This window comes from Carcharodon carcharias, chromosome 14 (genome assembly GCF_017639515.1).
Source record: "Carcharodon carcharias isolate sCarCar2 chromosome 14, sCarCar2.pri, whole genome shotgun sequence".
Lineage (NCBI taxonomy): Eukaryota > Metazoa > Chordata > Chondrichthyes > Lamniformes > Lamnidae > Carcharodon > Carcharodon carcharias.
Genome location: NC_054480.1, coordinates 11,805,969 through 11,833,407, shown reverse-complemented (window position 1 = coordinate 11,833,407; position 27,439 = coordinate 11,805,969). Strand labels below are relative to the sequence as shown.

Here is a 27,439-nt window from a genome sequence, read left to right as displayed (position 1 = left end):
ATACATGTTCTAGACAATCCACTCTTCCAGTTTACTGCCAAATCAATGGGAATAAGCCACGCAGGCTCTAGAACAGGCAAAATATCCCTGCATAATTTTTTGGTTTGCAGCAGTTTATATGAACTGAAAAATGAAACTTTTCTGTCAAAGTGGGTGATAACAGCTGAAGTGGGAAACCTTGAAGTAGCTTATAAACAAGGTTTGGAAGAGCGATGTAACACTACACCAATGACTAATCTTACAATTTGGGCTTTTCCCTTGATGCTTTTGATTTCTGTTCATAACCTGTTGTTCGTGGGAGTTCCCATGAGCAGCTCAAAACTTTTATGAATAGAAATAAGTGCCCATATACATCCCCTGTGCAGGCTGGGTATAATCTTTAACCTCTAATCATTGTTTTATTATTCATTGGAGAATATGTCCAATGCCCCGGAGGAATTTTCCCAACTCTTTCATAAAGCAGAACGCTGTAAATATGCCATCAGAGGAATAAATGCAGGCTAAAAGTTGGTCAGCTTTATTTGTTAAATACATGTGAAAAGATGCAGCAACATAGTTGCTCAAAAAGGAGTTGAATGTGTCCTTTGTGGAACTGTGTATTTAGAGTCTGATCAGCAACAAGGCTTGGCTCTTGGTAAACCTTCAAATCGAGATGTTTTATATGGGCAAAATGAATTCTACAGAGTTCAGTGTCTTTGACAAAAGTTTTAGCTTCTGGAGCTGTGATTGATGACAGGCTTTCATCTTAGTCATTGCTTTGAGTAAGCAAACCAGCAGAGGTTGGCATTTTTTTTACAAGTTGTGGTATTAAACATCTGAAAAGTGTACTTTCTTTTTATCTATCTTTCTCTTAAATGGGTTTTTTCTCTGTATAATGGAGTCCCTTGTGACTCTGTTCAGTATGATTCGAGAAAGGTCCCTTAATTACCTGTTAAGCAGTAACATGTTTATCACCTGCTGGCTTGCCCCCAAGGCTTAGTGTTTTTTATTAGTTTATATGCTTTCTCCTTTTTATATTGAGTGTTTGTTGGTAGGTTGTAACTGAGGGGAACACAGCTGTCAGTTTAGTTCCACCTGTCTATTGAGGGTGGGATTAAATAAGGACACTAATTTCCCATTGTTGCATTCACGACGTTTTAATACTGCTTATAGAATCCAAGTTGGTTTTTATGGTCTGCTCGGCTATTTCATATTTTAAATAGTTTTTTTCAAAAAGACTTCGTTAGAATCACAGTATTTTCTCAAGGATACTAAGGCCAGTTGTGCTATTATCCTAACACTAATCACTGGCGTGTATAATTCAGCATCATGCAGCGCTATACTTTCAAGATTGTAGGAAGGTCATATTCATTTTAGTATAGTAGTTATCTCCTATGATCACTTTCTCAGTTACCATGTCCCCCATCTCTGGCACTCCCTTCACCTTGTTACCAGTGTTTGCAAAAGCTTCCTCAACTCCTTTTTTTCAGCCCTCAAGGGCACCTTGATTTTGTATTTTTCCCCCCTCCAAACTGAGCACTCTGCCCCCTCTTTTTGTAAAAGCACTTTTGAGATATCTTTCTCTTTGGGAGGAGCATCTTACTCTGCAGGAGGGACAGCCTATAGCAGGTTTTCATCACATACACTGGTGAGCTACATTTTCAAATATTGCAATGATTTTGGGGAATAAGTGTGAATGAACCATTCAACTCCTGTTCTACTGGCAGCTTTCTGGCTGAATCAGTCATGTGATCCAGTGGACAGGTAAAATTCCACATTTTATCAAACTTTTTTTTTTGCTGGGAAACTCCAATGTTGCAGATGTATCTCAACTAAAGAACGTACAAAGTGCTTTGAGAATTTACACACAATCCTGCCGTTTGCGACTCCCTGGTTCGCCTTTTCACTTACCCGCACTTTGCACACACAATCGCGAGCAATATTCGCTCATCCGCGGTTGCTTCATCCTCTTTTTTTTCCCCCATGGAGGCAACAGCCATAACGGAGCAGAAACCGAAATGGTTGCAACTGACGTGCAGCCCGAACGCCGGGATTAACACGGAAATGTCTGAGTCTCGCTGCAATAATGGCAATGTTCATTTTGAAATCTTCACCGATATATTGCTCAGAGGCTCCCCCCCGTCTGTCGGATACAGGCACTGCACCACAACTTATAGTGGAGTAACTACCCAAACCAATGCTCCTCTCCCTATCTGATTCAGCCCCATGGAAAAGCATGTTCGTTGTTCGCGATTTCGCCATTTGCAATGTTTTGTGGGAGCATAACCCCCTCCAACGGCAGGAGTTTATAGCATATTTCCTAGTTAGCTATGCATGCCGTAAAGGAGAATTGAATTGTATATTTAGTTTTTTGAATCTTCTGCCTGTTTAGTGGTACGAGTGCGGGTTACTCTTTTGCAAGTTTGGGAACATAAATATGAAATTTTAAAGCTTTAAGGTTACGTTAATGTGGTGAAGATGTAACAGCCTATTACCAGCTATCACTAAGACCTCTCCATCAATGGTTTCCAAGGCCACTGTGTCTCAGGCGGCCTGTGAGACCAATACAGGCTTTGCCTTCCTCCCAAGATGGGTTTAACTGGACAGGTGTCTGCTGGCAAAGATACCCCTTGCTCTGCTACCATGTGGTATCCTGACGCCTGTCTTTGGTTTCCTTTATTGCTCCAACCAAACTCCACACCAGACTCAGGAGCAGTATCTTCTTGCCTTTCTCTCGAATTCTGTATCTCAAGGGTCACAATATTGACTTTAGTCACTTGACTCGTACTCACTGTACATTGCTGGAAGAAAAATTGAAATATAATCAGTCAATGTCTGAAGAATTTCTGGGTGTTTCCTCTGTAAAGGTGGAGTTCTGGGCTAGGGCACTCATCTATTTTGTCTCTCTGGTACTACTGGACAGCTAGATACAAAATTTCAGCTCTTCACCCTTTTAGCTTCTGTGTTCACTTGCATTCTTTGCCTCACTGAAATGATCTTTTGTATCATTTAACAGGGCCCTGTTTCTCTTCTAAAGCAGATTGGAGGTCATTCAACTTTCAGTGATAAGGAAAGTTTTCCCCTTTCCTCTTTAAAGCATCATTCCTCTCCCCATTTCCCTCCCTCCCTCTTTCCTCCTCTTTTTTGTTCCAGCCATTGTTAATGAATAGGCTTAGTTTGACTGCTTACACACTGAATTTTAAAAATTCCATTCTCTGGGATTAAATCAATATATACAGGTGTATCCCATGCACAACAGTTTGAAACCCACTGTTGCAGTAGCTGGTAGGTGGAGCAATAGACAATTGCAATACAGAGCAAAGCTTCTGATCAGTATTGCCTGGTGGCCACAACTGAATACTGTATAAAGTGGATAAACATCAGAGTTCTATTCACTGAGACCTTAGCTTGTGTTTGATTTTACCCCTATGTAAGCTGAAATAAATGCAAAACTTGAACAGGTTAGAAAAGCCTTTTTTAAAAAAAACAACTGTAGATGATGGAAATCTGAAATGGAAAATGCTGGAAATGCTCAGCTGGTCAGGGGGGGAGATGGGTTAGAATTTGCTAGAATTCAAAATAGTGAAAGATTTACCTAATGTATTATGTTATTAACTTAAGACACTGCAGTCTGCAAATTTTGATTGGCAATAGAATCAAAGGTGATATTTGAAAAACAACCCTGAGAATAATGGGCTAGAATGCACTGCCTGAAAGGTTTGGTGGAAGCAGATTCAATAATTTGCAGAAGGAAGTCTTGAAGGAGAAAAATTTGCAAGGCTATGGTAAAGTGCAGCTGAATGAGACTAATGGACTTTCCAAGCACAGGCATAATGGGCCAAATAACCACCTCCTGTGCTGTATTAATCAGTGATTCTAAATAAGACTCAACTGTTGCAATTTTGTTATGTCAGCATAGTTTGAATGATCTGTGATTGGCCCTGGGGACTGAATTCCCCGACAGACCTGTAGTATTCTAAGCCTGTGTCAACTGAGTAGTATACAAGCAAAATACTGCAGGTGCAGGATGCAAATTATGTTTGACCAACTTATTGGAGTTCTTTTGAGGCAGTAACAAACCACATGGATAAAGGGGAACCTGTGGATGTGCTGTACTTAGATTTCCAGAAAGCAATTGACAAGGTACCACATTAAACGTTACTACGCAAAATAAGAGCTCATGGTGTACGAGTAACATTAACATAGAGGATTGGTTAGTTAACAGGAAACTGTAAACCCAAAAATGACCCATTTTTGCTATCAGGTGTGGCTCAGTTGGTAGCACTCTTGGCACCGAATCACAAGGTTCTGGGTTCAAGTCCCACTCTAGGGCTTGTGTACAAAAATTAAGGCTGACACTCCCAGTGCAGTGCTGAAAGAGTGCTGCACTGTCTTTGACGACTTGGTTGAAACATAAGATCCTGAGGGGTCCTGACAGGGTTGATGTGGAGCGAATGTTCCTCTTGTGGGAGAATATAGGAGTAGGAGTCACTGTTTAAAAAAGAGGTTGTCCATTTAAAACAGAGATGAGAAGAAATTTTTTCTCACAAACCCCTCTTCCTCGAAAGGCATTGGAAGCAGAGTCTTCAAATGTTTTCAAGGCAGAGGTCGATAGTGTTGATAAACAAGGGGGTGAAGGGTTACCGGGGAAAGGTGGGAGGCTACAGTCAGATCAGCCATGATCTTATTGAATGGTGGAGCAGGCTCCAAGGGCCGAGTGGCCTACCTCTGCTCCTAGTTTGTATGCACATGTTCGTATGTGACGAGTGGAGTGCCACAGAAATCGGTGCTGGGGCCTCAAGTATTTACAATTTATATCAATTACTTGGATGAAGGGACAGATTGTATGGTTGCTAAGTTTGCTAATGACATAAAATATAGCTAAGAAAGTAAGTTGTGAAGAGGGCATAAGGAGCCTGCAAAGGGATATAGATAGGTTAAGTGAGTGGGCAAAAATTTGGCGGATGGAATATAATGTGGGCAAATGTTAACCTGTTCACTTGGCAGGAAGAATAGAAAAGCTGCATATTAAATGGAGGGAAGCTGCAGAGCTCCGATTCCTCTGTACTTCAGAGTGTCCTGTACGTGAATCTCAAAAGAAAAGTATGCACTTACAGTAAGTGATTAGAAAGGATAATGGAATGTTGTTTATTGCAAATGGAATGTTAAAAGTAGGGCTATTTTGCAGCAGTTGGTGAGACGACATTAGGAGTACTGTGCAGAGTTTTGGTCTCCATTTAAGAAAGGATCTGAATGCGTTCAGAGAAGGTTCACTCGACTGATACACCTACCCCACAATCCCAGGTGTCGTATGAGGGAAGATTGGACAAGCTGGGTCTGTGTTCATTAGAGTTTGGAAGAATGAGGGGTGACCTAATTGAAACATATAAGATCCTGGGGGGACTTGAGAGGGTGGATGCTGAAAGGATGCATCCCCTTGTGGGAGAGACTAGCAGTTTAAAAATAAGAGGTCTCCCATTTAAGACAAGGAGAAATTTTTTGAGAGTCGTGAGTCTTTGGAACTCTTTTGCTCAGAGAGCGGCAGAGGCATGGCCATTGAACATTTTTAAGACAGAGGTAAACAGATTCTTGACCAACAAAGGAGTCAAAGGTTACCAGAGGTCGGTGGGAATATGGAGTTGAGACCACAAACAGATCAGCCATGATTTTATTGAATGGTGGAGCAGGCTCAAGGAGCTGAATGGCCTACTCCTAATTCGTATGTTCGTTTGTACGCGTGCATGTCCGTGTAATGCTGGAAGTTTGAAATAAAACGAGAAAATGTCGGGAAAGTACTCACCACCTGTGGAGAGGAGAGAGACAGACTTAACATTTCAGGTCTGTCATTCTGATGAAAGGTCATTGACCTGAAAAGTTAACTTACTTTCTCTCTCTCCAGAGATGGTGCCAGACCTGAGTATTTTCAACGTTTTCTGTTTCTATTATAAATCATTGTTTGATTTATTGAGAACTTTTATGAATTTTTGATATTAACTTGCTAGTTCAGCAAAGAAATTGGAGAGAGGAATAGTGAAAGATATTCAAATTGGGACCTCTGCTATTAATTTTGGCGGCAGGGGAGAGCATCACTGAATAACTCCAACCTTCGGGAGAGGAAGTTGTGCATAATTATGCTGCTGTTTTGTATGGACTCCATCAGCTATGTTATTACTGGGGAGTGAGGTTGCAGATTTGACAGCTCTGTGAATTTGGTCTAGTCGTGTGAGGCTACCTCAGCATATCAGCTTGCACACTTTCCCTGTTAATGACTTTTTAATGTTAGGACAGGCAGCTCTTTGCTATCAGGCCATTACTATCGTTACAAATTCAACTGGCAAAGCTGATGAGCAGAAAGCCCTGTGCAGTAAAGGATAGAGAAGGGGGCTTGCAGGACTTTAAGCATGTACATGCTTGACCACAGCTTGTAGTATAACACAGAGATAAAAACAAAAAACTGAGGATGCTGGAAATCCAAAACAAAAACAGAATTACCTGGAAAAACTCAGCAGGTCTGGCAGCATCGGCGGAGAAGAAAAGAGTTGACGTTTCGAGTCCTCATGACCCTTCAACAGAACTAGGTGAATCCGATTCACCTAGTTCTGTTGAAGGGTCATGAGGACTCGAAACGTCAACTCTTTTCTTCTCCGCCGATGCTGCCAGACCTGCTGAGTTTTTCCAGGTAATTCTGTTTTTGTTTTGAAGTATAACACGACTGTTAATGGTACTGAGCTTTCTCTGATCAGGACTGTCTGTTTTCCTTATTCCCTGAATCTGTTTCTACCAAGTTTGTGAAAAAATTCTGTTGCCTGCTGATCTTCAAAGATTGATGGCAACTGTTTCTGTCCGACTGTCAAAGGCTGCTGCTTAGGACTGACCTCATCAGTTCCGTAACTATTAATCTGCAGTAAAAAGGAGTAACTTTGTTTGTGCACACAACTGTCTCCATTGTCAATTGTTTAACCTTTGACAAGAAAATATTTACTTGGAAATAAAAACTCTTTGTTTCAATGGCTGCATCATTTCTTTATTTTCATTTTAAATCAGTGAGATATCTTATCAGCTTATTTTTAACGATATTCACATGACAGCTATAGAAAAAAATTATGTCCCCTTACTGTAGCTGCATGCACGGTATTTAATGTCAGACTATATTAAAAAGTGATGGTCTACCCTTAAGGTGGCAAAACATCAGTCATGTGAGCCTTGTACTGTGTCTTGCATTTTTCATCTTCCCCTTAGAACATAAGATAAACAAGGATGAAGACCGTTCCATCTATTTTATTTTGACCAATCATAAAGAGTGTACTCATGCGCACCCCATCCCTCCCCATCAGTCCTTAAATGATTCCATGATTTTTCACCTCATTGCCCTATACAAACGCCAAATCCAAAAGTAATTTTTATGAAGAACTTCCTGAGATGATGCTGTGACTTCTCAGGATTTTGAACCCATGTTCTTTGTATAATTTCAGCCTCTCCGGGTTTTATAATAATTTGTCACCATCTATTGCTCCCATCATTTGCTCTTTAGTTTGGTTGTCTGCCCTGCCAACTGCCAGATGGCCGCTTCCTGTGCTGTATTGTTCCACAATCAGACCATCCTGGTCACAGTCTTGGCCACAGCCCTCTGTGATTGCAGCTATGATGAATGATCCCTTTTGGATGTTTGACTTGTAACCACCCACACCTTCCTTATGCATCACACTACATCCATGGTCTAGGCATTTCCTTTGTCTGCTTCTATTCCTAATTGTTTCGACAACGCCAGAACATCTCCAACAATGGTTTCTGTGCCTACATAATTACCTCTGGTTTGACTTGATGTTCCGTTCCTCGACCTCTCCTATCTTTATGTTCCCTCTCTGCTGCATTATTCATTAATATACAATTCGTGGACAGTTTAGATAAGCATGCCAATGATACCCAGCCATGCCTTTCCTCCACCAACCGCTGTCCATCTGGCTGCCACCATCTTGGATGAATGAAATCACGTTGCAGTTCAGCATTTATAAAGTTCAAGCCACCCCATTGAGCTCTTGCCCGATCTCACCCACCCGAGACTTAACCTGAAGGTGCACAACCTCAGGAGTTCTCTGTTTGACCCTAAGCCGAGTTTCAAATTCCATATTTAGTTTATCACCTAAGACTGCTGTGAAGACTTACTACCTTCCCCCACTGCCTCCAAAACCAAACCCACTGGTTAAATCTCCTTGCACAAACCTTCATTTCCATGCTGAATACTCCATGGAGCCGAGTGTACATATTGTGGTGTCCATCTTATCCAGAGTTCCAGTCTCCAGCTTTCTAATCACTCCTATCCTCGCTGGTCTGCACCAGCTTCCCATTATTCCAAAATGCTCATTTAAGACTCCCTCATTTATCCCATCTTAGAAACTCCTTCCAGCCTCATGGCCCTCTTCACATATGGCGTTTTTCTGACTGAGCTTCCTCTCCCTCTGCTCCGCCATCAATTGGAGGACCTTCTGTACTTTAAAATTATTTTTCATTATATTATATTTCCTCAAAGCCTGTTTTTAAAATATGTTTGGCTGTCACCACCTTTAACACCATAATCCTTGGTCTAGTCTGAATTCCTGTGCTTTTTTAATTTATTTGTTCATGAGATTATAGGCATTGCTGGCTAGGCTAGCATTTATTGCATTTGAGCCGCCGCCTTGAACCACTGCAGGTACACTCACAGTGCTGTTAGGAATGGTTCAACTACAAAAGTAAAATACTGTGCTACAGATAGAACAGAACATACTGGAAATACTCAGCAGGTTAGGCGGCATCTGCGGATGAAAAGTCATTATTGACCTGAAGTATTAACTCTATCTGTCTTCGCATATGCAGCCTGACCTGCTGAATATTTGCTGCATTTTCTGTTTTTATTCCTATGCCCATCTACCCTGCTGCCTAACTCTGTAAAGCAGATTGGGGCTCTTTGCAATGTTTAAGGTGTAGTTAAAGACTCAATGAATGGCAGAAGAGGATTGTAACTTTTAATGGGACGTGAACTTGAACTACACAGCCACGATATGTACAGAAAGAATGGGCTGCATTTTTTTTTCCTCAAGGCGGGTAGCAGGGTTATCAGGAAATTTTCCTGTTGAAATACCTGAGCCCCAGGTAAAACATGGCCTGATTGCAATCTTTGGCTCTCTGATCTATGCTGTCAATTGTAATGTTTCTTTACACAAGGTTGAGGATTCAAGTGTTTGCAATTTCAGCTGTTGAAACTTTAAAGGATCTGGATGATTGGAACTATTATTGGCCTATAGTAAAAAGGAGTTTTTTTTAAAGTGGAAAGTTATCAGTGAATGACTTTATTTAAAGCTTATTTTACACATCCTATTTGTTCTATACAGTGTGTAGTGGGTGATTGAGCATGGAAATGCCATAGCTTGGCAGAGGGGCATGACAATCATTAGTGGATGGGGGACATAGCATGGCATCGGAGTATGAGAGATCATGGGGTGGTTGGGGGAGCATGAGGAGTCGGGTGTGGTTGGAGGGGATGCATGAGGGGTCACTGGGAGGGTGCGGAGGGATCCCTTGGCATGCTGCAAACTTTTTGAACTTGCCTTGCAGACTTTTGAAGTGCCTTGAACTGCGACTCTTTGAAAAGCTAGCCCGACTCCATGAAAATTTGCAGAGAACTAGGTCTGGCCTATCCCTGTGATGGAGCTGACCAGGTCAGGAATGTAGGGTATGGACTTGCAAGCTGAACCAGCCTGCAATCTTAAAGGACCCTGGAGAAAATTGGAAAACCCGGGAATAGTGTCAAAAATCATGGAATTGGGCCCTGGCCTCCATTTTTAAAGGTCCACTGACTCTCCCAGCCCAATGTTTTTTTTTAACAAAAATCCTGCCTTCAATTAAAATCACTATTCATTTTCTCCAGCAATATCTCCTTTTTTTTCCCCCATATCTAATCTACCTGTGTATTGAGGCAAGCATGGCTAACTGCCTGAATGTCACTAATCAAATCACAGAAGCATTACAGCAAAGAAGACCATGCGGTCTACTGTGCGTGCTCTTTGAAAGGACTATCCAATTAGTCTAACTCCCCTGCTCTTTCCCCATAGGCCTGCAAATGTTTTACTTTTCAATTACCTTACTGTGATGGTGGCCACTTGCGGTTGGTTGAAGGAGTTAAAGATACTTCAACTGCCCTGGAATGATATGTGATTGTGGTTGAACTAACAGCAAGGGTGCTTTCATTCTGCTGAAAAACTGCTGTTCATTTTGTTGGTCACAAGGTGGCACCAAAACTTCAAAGATCATCAGAGATTCTTCTTCAAATTTACACAACTTGCAATTATGGAATCAGAATCAGAATAGTACAGCAGGGAAAGGTCAATATCCTGGAACACCCTATTTAACAGCACCGTGGGTGCACCTTCACCACAGGTACTGCAACGGTTCAAGAAGATGCCTTACCACTACCACCTTAAGGGCAACTGGGGATGGGCAATAAATAAATGCTGGCTTTGCTAGCGATTAACACATCCAATGAACAAATTTCTTTAAAAAAGGCCATTTGATCCATCACGTCTGCACTGGCCGGTTGGAAAAGGGTCGTGGTTAGTTCCGTTTCTCTGCTCTTTCCACATTTACCTGCAATATTTTTCCCTCAGCTATTTATCCGATTTCCTCTTTGAAGGGTGCTGTATAAGCTACTGGTGAATCCTTTATCACGCAGTTAGTGCATTCCAAATCCATTTGCTGTGTTTTTCTTGTAAAAAAAAACTTCTCCTCCTCTCGCTTCTGGCTATTTTTCCCAGTCACCTTAAATCGACCTCTCTGGTTATTGACCCTTTTTGACGTAATGGAAAAGTTTCAGTGTGGATTCACTAGGATGCTGCTAGAATTCATAAAATGCACATCTAGAAAGACTTAAATGTCTGTGTTCATTAGAATGGAGCAACAGGATAGAGCTGTATGAAATTGTGTGCTATCAGAGTAGGTAGAAAAAAAACCTGCTTCCAACAATTGTGTGTAGAACAAGAGGTCATCATTATACAATTGCATGTAAAAGATGTAGGATGGAGAACAAAAGAAACCATCACACAGTAGGATTGTGAGGCTGTGGTGTGCTACTAAAGTTGGGCATCTTTAGCATAGAAAAACATTTCAGGGCAGTTCATAGAACCGTGACCAAGCCAAATTGAGAGATATTAGCAGCAAAGGCTAAAAGCTCGCTCAAAAGAGGTTTCTTAAAAGAGAGAATTAGGAAGTGAATTCCAGAAATTAGGACCTAAAAATTTGAAGATATGATCACCAGCAGCCGGCCAAAAATTGTGTTCTCAGAGGAGGTTAGAGATGGGGAGGGATGAGGATCTACAGGGATTTGAACTTTAATTTTGAGGAATTGGAAATCAGGTCAGCAACTACAGGAATGATGGGTGAGTTGCATTTTACACCTTAAAAGCTCTGTGCTCCTAGTTACCTAGGCACTTTTTAAAAATCCAAAAAAGATTTGGTTCTATATAAATGTTCTTTTGATGTCCTGGGAAAAATTCAAGCAGCTAAAAAGGACACCGCACAATATTTGAATGGCAGTCACACAGATCAGGCCTGAAAATCAGTAATTAATAAATCTTAAATCCCAGGAAAAGGTTGAGATCAGTTTCTCCATCTATACTCTCCATGTGTTTGGCAGGAAAGAGAATTATTTTGCCAAGTTCAACTTTGGCTAACTTAATTTAATTTCAGTGTTTTGAATTTAATTAGGTGGGGGATTAACAGATTGGCAGTTGGAATCTGTATAACATTTTTTCCCATTGATTTTTGGAAGTCCTTTTGAAAATGCAAAACACATTTTTCGAGCCTACCTTGAATTGGTCCAAAATTGAAAGCGTGCTTGTATTCTCTGTTCCAGATTGCATCTCCCAAGCTGTTTGCCCCAACATGGAATCAGAGAGCAAAGGTGGTGAGGACGATGAGAGCCTGCAGATGGCATTCAAAAAACTTAAAGTGGACTCTGAACGGTAAGTACAAATGGCAGTGCATGAATATCACCTGTTAATCTCATTGTCTGTTAATGTCAGGGATTCTGAACCGGATGACCACCTAATAAAGATGCAACACTGAAGCGATGAACTATTTTGGGTGGAGAGTCAGAAACCCTATGGAGGGCGGTAGCTGTAGGAGCGAATGCCATCTCCCTGACCTCCAAGATTCCTTTACTGCCTGCATCTTCCCAATATAAACCAGATGGTGTGTAGCACTTCATATATGTTAGAGGGGAGTTTGACCACTACTTGAGTCCTGAAAATGGGCCCATCAGGTCACTGGAGGAAAGGCTGAGGATTGATGCAGTAGTGGGATATAAGACCTGCTTGAGTGCAGCATTGGAGGTAGAAGTCAAATTGAGCAACCAAGTTCGCAGCAAAGAAGATCAGCTAATGTTATGGATTCTGACTTGAAGGTACAATCCTGAAGAACTGTTTTCGGGTGGAGAGTTGGAGACCTACTTGAGGGCAGTGGATATATTAGCTAATGCTACCTTCCTGACCACCCCTTTGCACTTTTAAAGAAGCCTGGGGTAGAAGATAAAGATTTAATAGCCATAGCAGAGCAGCGAAGGTGAGCTACCACTTTCTGACTCTTCCTTCTGGTCCATACATCTGTAGAGCTCCATCATTTATTATCTCCACAAGATGGGCAGGAGGGATCTCACTAGCGAGCAGTGTACGTAGAAGACCATCCTTGGTTCCTGAGCCTGTAGACTCTGATCACTAGAGTCATTGTCTAAATAGGAGGCTGGATGATCACACTTGTATGGAGGCACTGAGGGCACTTCCAGAGGATCCTAGATGAAGCAGAATCGGATATCAGCATCCGTGCCAAGCTCCGAGAGGATGTAACGTCACCCAGTGCTACCTGAGCAAATGGCGGCATCTTTACTCCCTTATGGAAAAAAACTCTGGACCAATCATTGCACCTAAAGTGGGTGCTTTACTCACTGCCCTTCATGTTTTGGGCAACAGTTTGATGAGAGAAATGAGCTTTTGAGAACTCTGCAGTGCCTTCCATCGACAATTACGAAGCCCGGCCAATGTGTCACAGATCGGAAGACAGATGGACCCAGGCCCAGCACAATCACTGGAATCTGCTTTAATCTGCTTGACAGCTCGTAGCCTTTGAGTTCTAGGGCTTAAGCCCTGAGACAGGGGCAACCTTAATCCTAAACAAGGGTAGCATATTCTCTCTGTGCACGTCTCTCTCTCTCTCTCTCTCTCTCTCTCTCAACCTGTTTGCACTTGACATGATATGAAGACTGCCTTTTTGATCTTACCCTGCCTTGGTGCAAACTTCAGGAGAAGTATTACTGTGGCCTGTTGCAATGATCTTTTTGTCATTAACTTTGTGAAAAACGATTTAATTGCAGCTGTTTGATACAAGCCAAGTGCACTTAAGAGGTCTACACTTCTTTATGCAGAAAGAGGATTGGAGATTAATTGTTGTAGTGATGAAATCAGCTTTTCTTTTCATTCATGGGATCTGGGCATTGCTGGATAGGCCAGCATTTATTGCCCATCCCTAATTGCCCTTTAGAAGGTGTTTGCTTTTTTATTTTAACTTCATTTCTAGATGCAACCTTGAAACATTAGGGTATATTTTATGACTTGCCTCTCTGGGTTAGTGCATGTTGGTGTGCTCCCTGTACCTCACATTGTTTACCCTGTAAGGTCTGTCCATCTTGTCTCTCTTCATGTCCCTGACCAGTAGTATGTATAAAACACACAAGAACATAAGAAATAGGAGCAGGAGTAGATCGTATAGCCCGTCAAACCTGCTCTGCCTTTCATTATGACTATGGCTGATCTTGGGCTTCAACTCCATTTTCCCACCCGCTCCCCATGTTCCTTAATTTCCTGAGATACCAAAAATCTGTCTATCCCAGCCTTAAATGTATTCGATGATGGAGCATACACAACCCTCTGGGGTAGAGAATTCCAAAGATTCACAACTTCCCAAATGAAGTAATTTCTCCTAATTTCTTTCCCAAATGATTAGCCCTTTTCCTGAGACAGGCCCCATTCCTTAGGCTTCCTAGCCAACAGAAACAATCTCATGGCATTTACCCTATCAAGCTCCTTCAGAATTTTGTAGCTTTCAATGACATCACCTCTCATTCTTCTAAACTCCAGAGAATATAAGCTCAGTTTACTTAGCCTGTCATCATAGGACAACTCCCTCATCTCAGGGACCAGTCTAATGAAATTTTGTTGCAGTGCCTCCAATGCAAGTATATCCTTTCTCAAATATGGAGACCAAGATTGTACACAGTACTCCAGGTGCAGTCTCACCAACACTTTGTACAGTTGCAATAAGGTCTTTATTCTTGTACTTCAATCTCCTTGCATTAGAGGCCAACTTGCCATTTGCCTTCCTAATTTCTTGCTGCACCTGCGTGCTAACTTTCTGCGTTACTTGTGCAGTACACACGAGTCTCTTTGAACAGCACTTAAAAGTTTCACACCTTTTAAAAAATATTCTGCTTTTCTAACGACCAAACTGAATAACTTCACACTTACCTACAATATACTCCATCTTTCATCTTATTGCCACTCATTTAACCTATATCATCTGCACACTTTAATGCATTATTCTCTCTCTCTCTCTCTTTATCTAAGTCATTAATATAGATTGTAATTAGCTGAGGCCCCAGCATTGATCTTTGCGGCACTGCACTATTCACTGCCTGTCAACTTGAAAAAGCCCCATTTATGCCGACTCTCTGCTTCCTATCCCTCTATCTGGGGAAACCAACCATGGTTAACCAAGGAAGTTAAGGACAGTATCAAATTGAAAGAAAAAACATACAATGTGGAAAAGATTGATGGTAAGCCAGAGGATTGGGAAAGTTTTAAAAAACACACAAAATATGACCAAAAAGAATTAGAGGGAGAAAATAAACTTTGAGGGTAAACTAGCAAGTAATATAAAAACTGACGGGGTTTCTTTAAATGTATTAAAAGGAAGAGAGAAGCCAAAGTGGACATAAGCCGCTTAGAGAATGAGTCTGGGAAATAATAATGGAGAACTAGGAAATGGCAGAGGAGTTGAATAAATACTTTGCATCCGTCTTCACGGTAAAAGATAGTAATAGCGTTCCGAACATACTAAATAATCAAGGGGCAAAAGGGGGGAGGAAATAGTACAATAACTATCACCTAGAGAAAAAGCACTAGGGAAACTAATGGGGCTAAAGGCCAGTAAGTCCCCTGGACCTGAAGGGTTGCATCCTAGGATATGAAAGGAAGTAGCTACACAAATAGTGGGTGCACTGGTAATAATATTCCAAGAATCCTTAGATTCTGGAAAAGTCCCTGAATATTGGAAAACTGCCACTGTAACACCGTTATTCAAAAAGGGTGGGAGACAAAAAACATATAACCATAGGCCAGTTAGCTTAACATCCGTCATTGGGAAAATGTTGGAGTCTTTCATAAAGGATGTAATAGAGCATTTAGAAAACCATAATATAATCAAGCACAGTCAGCATGGCTTCATGAAGGGGAAGTCATGCCTGACAAATTTATTAGAATTCTTTGAGAGGCAACAAGCAGGATAGATAAAGGAACCAGTTGATGTGATATATTTGGATTTCTAAAAAGTGTTCAATAAGGCTACTTAATTAGATAAGAGCCCATGATATTGGGGGTAGTATATTAGCATGGATAGCGGATTGGCTAACTAATAGAAGACAGAGTTGGGATAAGGGGGCATTTTTAGGATGGCAATTGGTAACTAGTGGAGTGTCACAGGGATCAGTGCTGGGGCCACAATTATTTACAGTATATATTAATGACTTAAATGAGGAAATTGAATGTACTATTCCCATGTTTGCGAATGACACAAAAATAGGTGGGAAGGCAAAGAGTCTGCAGAGGGATAGAGACAGGTTCATTGAGTGGGCAAAAAGTTGGCAGATGGAATATAATGTGGGAAAATGTGTGGTAATCATTTTGACAAGAATAGAGAAGCTGATTATTATTTACATGGAGAAAGACTGCAGAAAGCTACAGCACAAGGATTTGGGAGCTCTCGTGCACGAATCCCAAAAAAACTAACCTACAAGTTCAGCAGGTAATCGGAAAGGCAGATGGATTGTTGGCCTTTATTTCAAAGGGAATGGAGTACTAAAATAGGGAACTCTTGCTGAAACAAACAAGACATCAGCTAGACCACGCCTAGAATACTGAGAATAATTTTGGTCCCCTTATCTGAGGAAAGATATACTAGTATTGGAGGCAGTCCAGAGAAGATTCACTAGGTTGATCCCAGGTATGGAGGGATTTTCTTATGAGGAGAGGTTGAGTAGGTTGGGCCTGTACTCACTGGAGTGTAGAAAATGAAAGGCAACCTTATTGAAACATGTAAGATTCTTAGGGGCTTGACTGGTTGGCAGGATGTGACGAGTGGAGCTCCACAGAGTTTGTACTGGGGCTTCAACTTTTAACATTTAGATCAATGACTTTGAGGGGTGTGAAGACATGGTAGCTAAATTTGCAGATGACAAAGATAGGTAGGAAAGAATGTTGTGACGAGGACATGAGGTTGCAGATGGATATAGATAGGTTGAGTGAGTGGGCAAAGATCTGGCAAATGGAGTTTAACGTGGGAAAATGTGAAGTTTTTCACTTTGGCAGGAAGAACAAAAAAGAGTATTACTTAAATGGGGAACGGCTGCATAATTCTGAAGTGCAGAGGGGTCTAGGTGTTCTGGTACATGAATCACAAAAAGTTAGCATTCAGAGGTACAGCAAGTAATCAAGAAGGTCAATGGAATGCTATAACAAAAAAGTAAGGATGTTCCGCTTCAGTTATACAGGACATTGGTGAGACCACACCTCGAATACTGTGTGGGGTTTTGGTCTCATTTAAGGAAGGATGTAAATACATTGGAGGCTGTTCAAAGGAGGTTTCCTAGATTGATATCTGGAATGAGTGAGTTGTCTTAAGAGGAAAGGTTGGACAGACTGGGCTTGTTTCCACTGGAGTTTAGAAGAGTGAGGGGTGATTTGATTGAAGTATGTAAGATCCTGAACGGCATTGACAAGGTGGACGCCGAAAGGATGTTTCTTCTTGTGGGTGAGCCCAGAACTAGGGGGCACTGTTTTAAAATTAGGGGTCATCCTTTTAGGACAGAGATGAGAATTTTTTTTTCTTTGGGGCTTGTGTGACTTTGGAACTTTCTGCCTCAGAAGGTGGTGGAGGTGAGGTCATTGAATATTTTTAAGACTGAGGTAGATAGATTCTTGTTAGACAAAGGGATCAAAGGTTATAGAGGTTAGGTGGGAATGTGGAAATCGAAACGTAAGATCATCAGTCATGATCTTATTGAATGGCGGAGCAGGCTCAAGGGGCTGAATGGTCTACTCCTGTTCCTATTTCTTATGTCAGGGTAGATGCTGAGAGGTTGCTTCCTCTTGTGGGAGAGTCTAGGACCAGAGGGCATAATCTCAGAGTAAGGGGTCACCCATTTAAGACAGAGATGGGGAGGAATTTCTTCTCTCAGAGGGGAGTTAATCTGTGGAATTCTTTACCGCAGAGGGCTGTAGAGGCTGGGTCGTTAAGTATATTCAAGGCTGAGATAGACAGATTTTTAATCCGTAAGGGAATCAAGGGTTATGGGGAAAAGACAGGAAAGTGGAGTTGAGGATTATTAGATCAGCTGTGATCTCATTGAATGGCGGAGCAGACTCAATGGGCCGAATGGCCTACTTCTCCCATGTCTTATGGTATATCCATGCTAAAATATTGCCTCCAACTCCATGAGCTCTTAGCTTGCCTATTAACCTTTTGTGTGGCATCTTATTGAAATTCGGAAATCCAGGTATACTGCATCTACTGGTTCACCTTCATCTACCCTACTAGTTACATCCTTTAAAAAACTCTAATAAATTCGTCAAACAGGATTTCCTTTTAGTGAGATCATGTTGACTAGTTCTACTCATACTGTGCTTTTCTAAGTGCGTTGTGAAGACTTCCATATTTTCCCAATGACCAATGTTGTGCTAACTGGCCTGTAAGCTCACTGTTTTCTCTCTCCCTCCTTTCTTGAAAAGTGATGTAATATTTGCCAACTTCCGAACTAGTGGGGCCATTCCTGAATCTAAGGAATTTTAGAAAATCGTAGCCAGCAAATGCACTGTCTTTTTTAGGATCCTAGGGCATAAGCCATCGGATTTTTGCCCCTCAGGTTTTTCCTATACTTTTTCTCGGTTGATATTAATTTCCTCACTCTTTAGCCCATAGGATGCCGTCTTTTTCTGGTATGAAACTTGTCTTCTACTGTGAAGACAGGCACAAAATATGTGTTCAATGCCTCTGCAATTTCCTCATTCCCCATGATTTCTCATGTGTCTGCTTCTAAGGAACCAATGTTTACTTTAGCTACTTTCTTACTCTTAATATGCTCGGATTAGCTCACTCTTCACTGAGTACTGATGCCAGTGCCCCATAATTGAAACCCCTTCTCCCCACACCACTCTGAGTCATGAATTTAATTCTCTAATCTGCTTGACCCTATACCAATTGGCACATGGCTCAGATAACAATCTACCTTTGATGTTCTGCATTTTAATTTGGTCCCGATTATCCTTCAGTTCTCTTAGCAGAACAGAATTCCTGGTTCTACCTATGTCACTGGTTCCCACGTGGGCCAAGACAATTGGACCCTTCCCTTCCTACTCCAAGTTCCTCTCTAGCCACAAGGAGATATCCTTAACCCTGGCACCGGGCAGGCAACACAATCTTTGAGCTCCTAGTAACACAACTATCCTGCCAACTATGCTGTTTCTGTCACTGAAACATTCCTCTTCACTCACCACCCCACCCCCCACCTTCACTTGAATGACACCCTTCACCAAAATGCCATGGCCAGCCCACTCACCCACCTAGAGGCCCTTCTCATCCACACAGGTAGCAAGCACACAACAAAAACAGAATTACCTGGAAAAACTCAGCAGGTCTGGCAGCATCGGTGGAGAAGAAAAGAGTTGACGTTTCGAGTCCTCATGACCCTTCCGGTTCTGTGGAAGGGTCATGAAGACTCGAAACGTCAACTCTTTTCTTCTCCGCTGATGCTGCAAGACCTGCTGAGTTTTTCCAGGTAATTCTGTTTTTGTTTTGGATTTCCAGCATCTGCAGTTTTTTTTAAGCAAGCACACATACTTGTTGCATAAAGTCAGGGGCTAAGAATAGCCCATCACTACATGCTGATTTCCCATACCTACCTGACTGGCAGTCGCACCCACCTTTCCCTGACCATTGACCAATTCTAAGGTTCTGCCTAACCTAAGGCTTGTGACTGCCTCCTGGAACAAAGTGTCCAGGTAACTCTCCCCCACCCCACCCTGATGCCCCTCAATGTCTGCAACTCAGACTCCAGCGCAGCAACTCTGAACCGAAGTTGCCTAAGCTGCAGACACTTACTGCAGTTATGGTTGCCCCAGGATTGCAGGGCGTTCCACAAATTCTCACATGTTGCAGTCACAGTGTACCACCAGCTCTGTCTTTTCTGTCCAACCTTATTTATTTAGTTAGTCAATTACTTAATAATTTACACACACATAGTAATAGAAAGATGCACCCACCTAGCTTGGAGACAATGAAGAAAACTCACCAACTCCTGGAGACTAGGGAAAAAAAGTAGAAAAAGGAGCAACTTTCTGCCCCCGTGCACTGAATTCCCAGCTGAACCAAATTCCCAACTGCACACACTGTCTACGTCTCAATCTGGCAGAGTATCCTCTTCGCGTAGAGGTATCATTTTCAGTAGCAGTGAAAAGGTTAATAGTTCACGATCCCAGACTAGTTTCAGTGTTTAGTGAACAGGGCTTGCCTTTGGAAGTTTCTGTTGGGCACAAGAAAAGAGAGAGTATTTGGAGCATGCTAGAATCTTAACGTTGCCTTTGTATGTGTTTCTGCTCACAGTGCTGCGCCTGCATCAGTCCGCATAAATACCGAAACAACAACTTCAAGGACGTCTGTGCGAGGCAGTCCCGATGGAGCTAAATCTAGGACAACGTGTGCTTCCAAAGAAAGCTGGCACGGGTAAGCAGCTGATACTTTACAGTCTATCTATTTAATCAGTGCTTCCACAATTCTGCCTGAGGTTTTTGAAAACTTGTCCACTAAGCCAATTGTAGTCTGTGGTTCTATAATGTTCCAAATATTTTCCAGTTTAGCTGAAATCCCTATGACCAACTCAAAGGTGTCTAGTGTCTTAGGGAGAAAACTGCAGAACCAATAATTGTATTAAGATTATTTAGAATAGAGCCCTCTTTATTTTGTATTCTAACCAAATCCAGTTTTCCTAGTATCCCCGTGTTGAGCAAACCATGCAGAGATCTTCAGAGCAGCAAATAAAGACCACATAAAAAGGGAAAGTGAGAACCATAAGCAGCACCAGGCCAGATAGCAAGGTAGAGGAGATTCCTCATATCTTGCCAGCTTCTAAAGCTGCCTGAAAGCATCCATCGGTGCTTCTGATGACTTCCCCCACCGTGAAGCAACCTAAGACATTACAAAGCTCTAAAGGCCCTTGTATCTTTTTATGCGGTTGTACATTCTCATTGAACCTTTGGCAATAGTGACCAAGCAATCAATGAAGTGAATATTTGCACTGATCTGCATGTATGTCCTCGACATTCAGCTCTTTTATGCCACAGGCAGAGAACAAGCAAACTTGAGTAACCCTCTCCACTCACTGTGGTGCTGCTGTCTCTTCCTGTGATAAGTCCTACCCTTCACAGGAGCACCTGCAGGAAACAGTTCATAGTAGAGACTACTGGATAGAATCAACTTCTTTGTTGGATTGGATTTTTAATTGGGCTAGAAAGGACTTTCCTTATATACCTAACCCACACAGGAAGCTATTTTATACCCAATTTGAGAGGAACCTTCCATCTTTTCTTTTAGCTTCTATACTGAAAATTCCTTTAAATAGCATTCAAAACTTAAATCGTGTGAGTGGTTCGCCTACTGCTCATTGTTGCTTGGAGCTGGTTTAAGCAAATATCCCATAACTAACATCACTATTAGTTGCATCATTTTGTGGGATCTTGCTTTGCACAAAATAGCTGTTGCATTTCTCTACATTGCTTCACAGCCAATGAAGTACTTCTGAAGTAACCTGTGACATGAAAGGTGTTATTTAAATGCAAGTCGTCATCCCCCCCCCCCCCCCCCCCCCCTTTTCCGTTCCTCCCCCCCCCCCACACACATCTGTTCTTCTCCACTTCCTTGAAGAAAAATATAAATGTGCAACCACTTGGCTAATCTTTGGATATTGGTGGTCTGCCTTTCTCTCGTTTGGACTAGATCAATGAAATGGAGAACTGGCAGACTTCTCTCTTGCAGTGAGATGTCTGATCAAACTGCTGAGCACATGCCTGCCTGCAAGGGCAAGAAAACAGAACCGCATTCAAAGATGTATACCACCCTCGGGACCATTGCAGAGCAGCAATGACCAGCACTACCCTTGCCAATGTCAGCTTGCCTTAATTGATAGGACTTTTGTCCTGTGGCCAATGAACGTTTTTATAGGTTCAGTCCCCAGCTCAGAGCTTGAGCGCATAATGGTGGCTGACTTCCACTGTATTGTCTGAGATGCCATCCTTCAGATGAGACAGTTCATTGATGTACCATCTACCTGTTCAAGAATACGTTAAAAGTATCAATGGAGTGATAGCATCAAATGGGTGAAATGTTTGTCTTCCTATGAAGCTGTCGTGTGCAGGCTTGCCACTATGCTATTGTGTTTTTAATGTCTCTTAACCCAATAAGGGCAGGTTAGAGATTTTAGGACTTTGGAGTTTTCACCTACTAACCAAGTTAAGCCAGCTGTTGTAAAATAACTTTTTTCTTTTTCTCTTTTCTTACCTACACCTGGAAAAATTCAAATTATGCAGTTCTACCAGGAAACCAGCACGGGGTGCTATCAGAACACAGCGAAGACGACGCTCTAAATCGCCAATTCTTCATCCTCCTAAATTCACCTATTGTAGCTCTGCAGTTCCGGCAGCCAGCTGTCAGGCGAAACATAGCAAACAAACAGAGGCTTACCAGGCCCTTGCCGTCCAACCTCCCAAAGAGAGCTGCAAAGCTGGACAGCCGGAAGCTGTGTTCGGTGCTAAAGTTCCCACCGTCTTCTCACTGGAATCATCTGAAGAGTCTGCCGGTGGGAGCAGCACTGAATCTCGCAGCAGCTCCCCACTTGAGTCTCCAAACCTGGCAGTGGCAGCAGCCCTGGAGTCAAGCCAGGTGTCCAAACCCACCTCAGATTTCCAGTCCCTGTCGAAACTTCACCAGACCGACCCATGCTGCTGCTCACAAAAGGAGAAGGAGTGCTGCTGCAAGCGATGGCAAGACGTCGAGGTGTACTCCTTCACTGGGCTCCGCAGCGTCATATCGGAGTGCGAAAGAGGCACAGCCGAGGCCAACAGGCACACGTCGCCTCGCAGAAGAACTCAGATGGGCTCCGGGGTCTCTGGTTCCCCGCGTTCCTGCTCCGAGGAGGCCAGGACATTTGTTGAAGACATCACAATCGAAGACCTTTCGGGATATATGGAATATTACCTGTACATCCCAAAGAAAATGTCTCACATGGCGGAAATGATGTACACTTAAGAGAAGGATCTGATCCTCAATGGCCGATTATTTTCAAACTAATGTGACTGGAATGAAAACGAGCTTCAAGGAATACTGGCTTAAAGGAATTATGCAAGACCTAATTTTGATTTGATGATTTTTAAAAAAAAAAAAATTCTGCCCTCCCCCCACCTCCCACTCCCACTGTTTTTGTTGGCCCTTGATGTAGTTTGGAGGTTTTGTGTAAGTCACAAGTAAAAACATGAAGCTGTTGGACTAATGTGTTTTTTTTAAAGGATACAGGATTAAGATGTCTGAAGTTAACTGTTTACATAATAAAGCCAGCAAGCGACTTGATAGCAAATTTTTCTTGCAATTCACGCAAGACATTCAGAGCAGACAGGCGACTCGTTTTACCAAAAAAAAAGAAATGGGCAGTGGGAGGTTCCCTGACAGCTTGCAGCCGGTCACCTGGGTGAGCATTTTCCTCTTAACAGAAAAATGTCTTAATGTCCCTCGGTTTAGAATTTTAAAGCTACATTGATGTATAATTTAAATCTAGTGATCCCAAGAGAACTTTGCCTGTATGACAGCTATTTCTGATTACACATTTTCCTGTAAGTATCAGATTGAGTGGCGCCCAAGCCTAGGAACCTTCGCTCCTCTCTGAGCAGTGTTTTTTATTAATTGAGAAGGGAGGGAAGGGCTGAGTATTGGCCTGTTCTAATTTATTAACAGAAGTTGGGTTTCTTCAATAGATTAAACTTTGAAGCTTTCTAAACACAACACATGACTGCATATTTTTCAGCAACTTGAAGTATTTCTGCCACTCGTGCCACATATGTTCCTTTGACTTTTTAAGGTATTTAGGCCAAACATTGCAATTTCAACAAAGTTGTGCTTGACTAGAGGCTGCCAAAAATGGCAGACTGCATTGAGCCCAACGCCACCTCTTGGTGTCTTTTTGGGGAGAATGGGTGAGGGGTGGTGGTCACTCATACCCTATTGAAACATGTTGAGGCTAAGCGGTTTTAAAAAAAAGTTTGCCTGCTCTCTTAGCATTTCAATGCTCTGTATAAAATAAGCTGGAGCCACTCAAAGGAGAACTTTTTGTCTTATCTATTTTGTAATGGATTTAGCTATTATAATAGCTAAAAAAAATCATTTTAGCATCTGGTGGGCTGTGAATTTTTTCTTAGCATATGCAATAGTGGTACAAATAGGCAAAGGTTAAGTTATGCATCAGTGAAATGTCTCACATATTAGAGCTGATTCCTGTAATTCTGAGAGTTCTAGAACATCTCTATTATGGAGCCGGCTTTAGCCAGGTAGAACTCAGAGAAGTATTCACTTTGCCACAGCTCACCAATCAAATCACAGAATAGCTTGCAACTGCCATGTGTCAGCGAGCTAAAATGCTGCTTTTTACCATCTGAAACTTGGCTTTAAACCCAACCCATCCTGCGATGAAGACACTCTGTCTCGTTCTCACTCTGCCACCATTAGGGATGCAATGTGAAATGAAGCTAACTGACTTTCAACAGTTCTTACTCCATGTTTAACCAGGTGCCTCCAATAGTACCAGAAAAATGGCTGTTGTCAAAAGATGTTAAATATTACAACTCAATTCAGTGGTTAAACCCTTCTACGGTGAGTTGAAGTATAATGTTGGGGGCAATGTCAAAGGATTTTTTTTGCCCTTTCTCTCCCTTCCTTTCTCTCCCTTCCTTTCTCTCTCTTTTCCCCACCCTCCCCCTTACAGCTTTGACATACCTGACTGGAGAGGTACTTACTAAGCTGCATGCCAATTCCCCAGTATAACTATTAAATATAGAACAGTGATTTCTCTACAAAATAAATATTGAGGCTGTGCAAAACTGTGGCCTGAGTGACAGAATTGCAATCTAATTGAAAGGTTTATATATTCATGATCTGCATTCATGATATTGCAGTGTTACTATGATCGATCTCTTTTATTTTTATATCTATATATAAATAAACATAAATTTATTGGGGTGCTAATCTATTTTGAGATGGATCTTTGCTAGTGTCAGCTACCCCTGATGTCAGAGGATGTTAAGTGTATTAATACCTTGGCAGCCAATAGAGCTTTGATTTGGGATTTGGTTACCATTGGATAGATGCTGTAACTTGCAATTACCTGACCTGATCTTATCTGTACCCTCCAATTTTTGAAGAGCTTGATATTGAAGTTTTCTAATCTGGTTAAATTATTGAGTGGCGGAGTGATGCAAGCCAAGGAATGAATGTCCCGGGTTGATTCCTCGTTTGCTGAGTTAGATGATCTCAACTGGGCTGCCACGAAGATGCTGTGGTTGATTCTACTACTCCTAGAGTTTGCATGTTTGTGTGTGTAATTCAATCGTAGTCGTTTGCACTCCTGGATTGCAAAAGTGATGGGGATTATTCAATAGTTTGCCATAGTTCAAATTTTAAGGAAGTGCAATGCTGAGAATTGATCTAATTTGGAAAACGTAGTTTAAGAATTTTGTCCAGTCAATCTGTTTGCAACTTGCTCAGGATTGTGACTCTTGGCAGTTTGAGCTGAGTCAGTTGAATTTAATTGTTTCCAATTTCCTGCTTAAAGCTGAATTGATGCAAGGATAATGTGCTCTGATGTGATCTATTGAGTATTAAAGCCACCTCCTCTGGTAGCTCTCAGAAGTAGTGTTAAGCTTAGTAAAAATTCTGAAGTAGTCTTGAGTACTCAGTGGATCTGTAAATAGTTCACTGTCTTTTTTGCACTAAAAGAAATTTAATTCACATCATTTTGAAAGGACTAGCAGAATTTAGCTGTGGGAAAGGATGGAAGTCTTCATGCCTCCAAAGGTCTAAACTAACATCACGCTTTGGAATAAATTTCACACTTCCGTTGTCCAATGGCCTCTGTTTGCTCTTAACAGGAGTGCTGGATTGACTGAAATCATGTGCTTTTCCCTGACCAGAGCTGCTGAGATTCCTGTCGCACTGCTGGCTATGGTTTGACCACCTATTGGGGTGAAGCTTTTTTTCTTACAGTAGAGGAAAATTGTATGGTAATGCAGCTTTAACTTTTTAAACACCCTGGGTATGGGTATCAGTAGCTAAGTTAGCATATATTTTCCACCCCTTAAGTTTCTCTGAAAAGGCAGCAGGGTGGCTTGATGCAGCCAAATGGCTTGTGAGGGTTGCTTCTGAAGACAGTTCAGTCAACCAGAATGTAGCCATTCTTGAATTCTAAATTGAAAACCATGTTATCACTAATAATATTTGTAACTTTATACAAGTTCACTGTTGGTGGTTGCTGTGCCCATACATGCCCAGCTTCATCCTGTCCCTCCTGGAAGCTGCTGGCTATATAAAAATAAGACATTAACTTGATGAACACTATGTTTAAACAACGTGCCAAAATTACTATAAGGATACAAACTAAATTCAGGATAACATTCTAACAGGGGCAGTGGCAGGGATGTGGGGTGCAAATGGGCTTTAAACACATCAGTTGCAAAGTGATCAGAGTTGGGTGCAGCCTTTTTTTTTTAATACATCTTTTTTGAAAAATGTATCACAACTTCATGTAACAGTTTAATGATGTGTGCTACCTAAGCCTGCGATCCATTGAAATTTGAGAACTGCTTTTCTCTTGCGCGTTTTGAAAATTTGCATCACTGCAAATAGATTTCAGTTCTGCGATGCAGTGCTAATCATTTCCAACCCTAGGTGATGCTGTTTGCAAAGTGTTTGCATTGTGCACGATTTGTATATTCATATCCCAAGTGAGATGGGGCCTTAGGACTTGAAAATTTAGATTCTGGAGTTTGCACTTTTCCAAGTGTGCAGTAAAACTTCGAGTTCCCATTTAAGAAAAATTGCAACAATTCTCATGACAGAGCTGTTAAGGATTGATGTGTAAAATGTTCACTGTATAGATTGCAGCGTGACATCCTCTGAACTGTACACAATGTGTAATATTACCTGAATTATAAAATTTGCTGCTTATTGTTCAGTGTTTGAATTTTGAGTTTTATTTTAATCCCTCTCTATCACTTCTACATACAATTCTGTACTTGGAACAGATTCCAGCGATCATGGTCTCTCATTGACAGAAACATCATAGGATCATTACAGTATAAAAATGCTTCTGCGTAGACAGGCTGTTAACCTCTGAAAGTCATCCTCCTGTTAATTACCTTTCAGATAGGATCTCGAGGCTGTATTAGTTATCTATAAGCTTGCCTCTAGAGGGCTATGGGTCCTAAATCTTCACAGGAGTTGAGCACACAACCATACACCAGTGCTGCATTGAGGGAATATAGTTACAAAATGGTTGTAGTGGGAAGGTGTAGATATTCTGGAATTGAGTGGAAGAATCTTCATTCCACCTGATTTTTATTAGCTTTAGGGAGGTAAAAAGGCACAGACATATTGAGGCAGGCAATGGTGAAACTCTTAACATGCGAAAACTATGATATCTGCATGTGTGTTGTATCTTTCTAAACTCTATTTCACAGTAGGAACTCTGAAAGTGATGGGTTTTAATCCAGTATCATATTTGGATTGCTGTATTGTCTAGATTCTTAGTTTTGCACAGTTAATTGGACAGTCACAATTCTACAAGGGCTGTCAAAACCCTGTTTTGAATTTCTCCAGAATCTTGTGCTAATACTGTGTTCCCATTTATAGTGAATATTTTATGCATCAAAAATAAAGCCACCTGCAAATCCAGAATGGGGTCCCTGTGTCTTTGTATTGGTGAGCACACCACTCAAAGAAACCATGTATGAGATTGGATGTCTACATGATGCAACGAATCCTGAGTTAAGCTCATGGGGCTTTTAAATAATAAAAG

At 41.6% G+C, this 27,439-nt stretch overlaps 1 protein-coding gene across 3 annotated transcripts in view; it reads left to right on the top strand.

Annotated features, from left to right (window-relative positions):
- oser1 (oxidative stress responsive serine-rich 1) overlaps positions 1-26,596 on the top strand; it is a 46,715-nt gene extending 20,119 nt beyond the window's left edge. For 2 of the 3 annotated variants that reach the window (XM_041204719.1, XM_041204720.1), the window contains exons 2-4: positions 11,864-11,972; positions 19,933-20,052; positions 21,912-26,596. In XM_041204719.1, the coding sequence (XP_041060653.1) occupies positions 11,893-11,972; positions 19,933-20,052; positions 21,912-22,629 (918 nt within the window). In that variant the 5' untranslated portion in view covers positions 11,864-11,892 and the 3' untranslated portion in view covers positions 22,630-26,596. Of the gene's footprint in view, positions 1-11,299; positions 11,388-11,863; positions 11,973-19,932; positions 20,053-21,911 lie in introns of those variants that run through there. The other variant, XM_041204718.1, reaches the window with a different exon arrangement.
- The last annotated feature ends 843 nt before the right edge of the window (positions 26,597-27,439 follow it).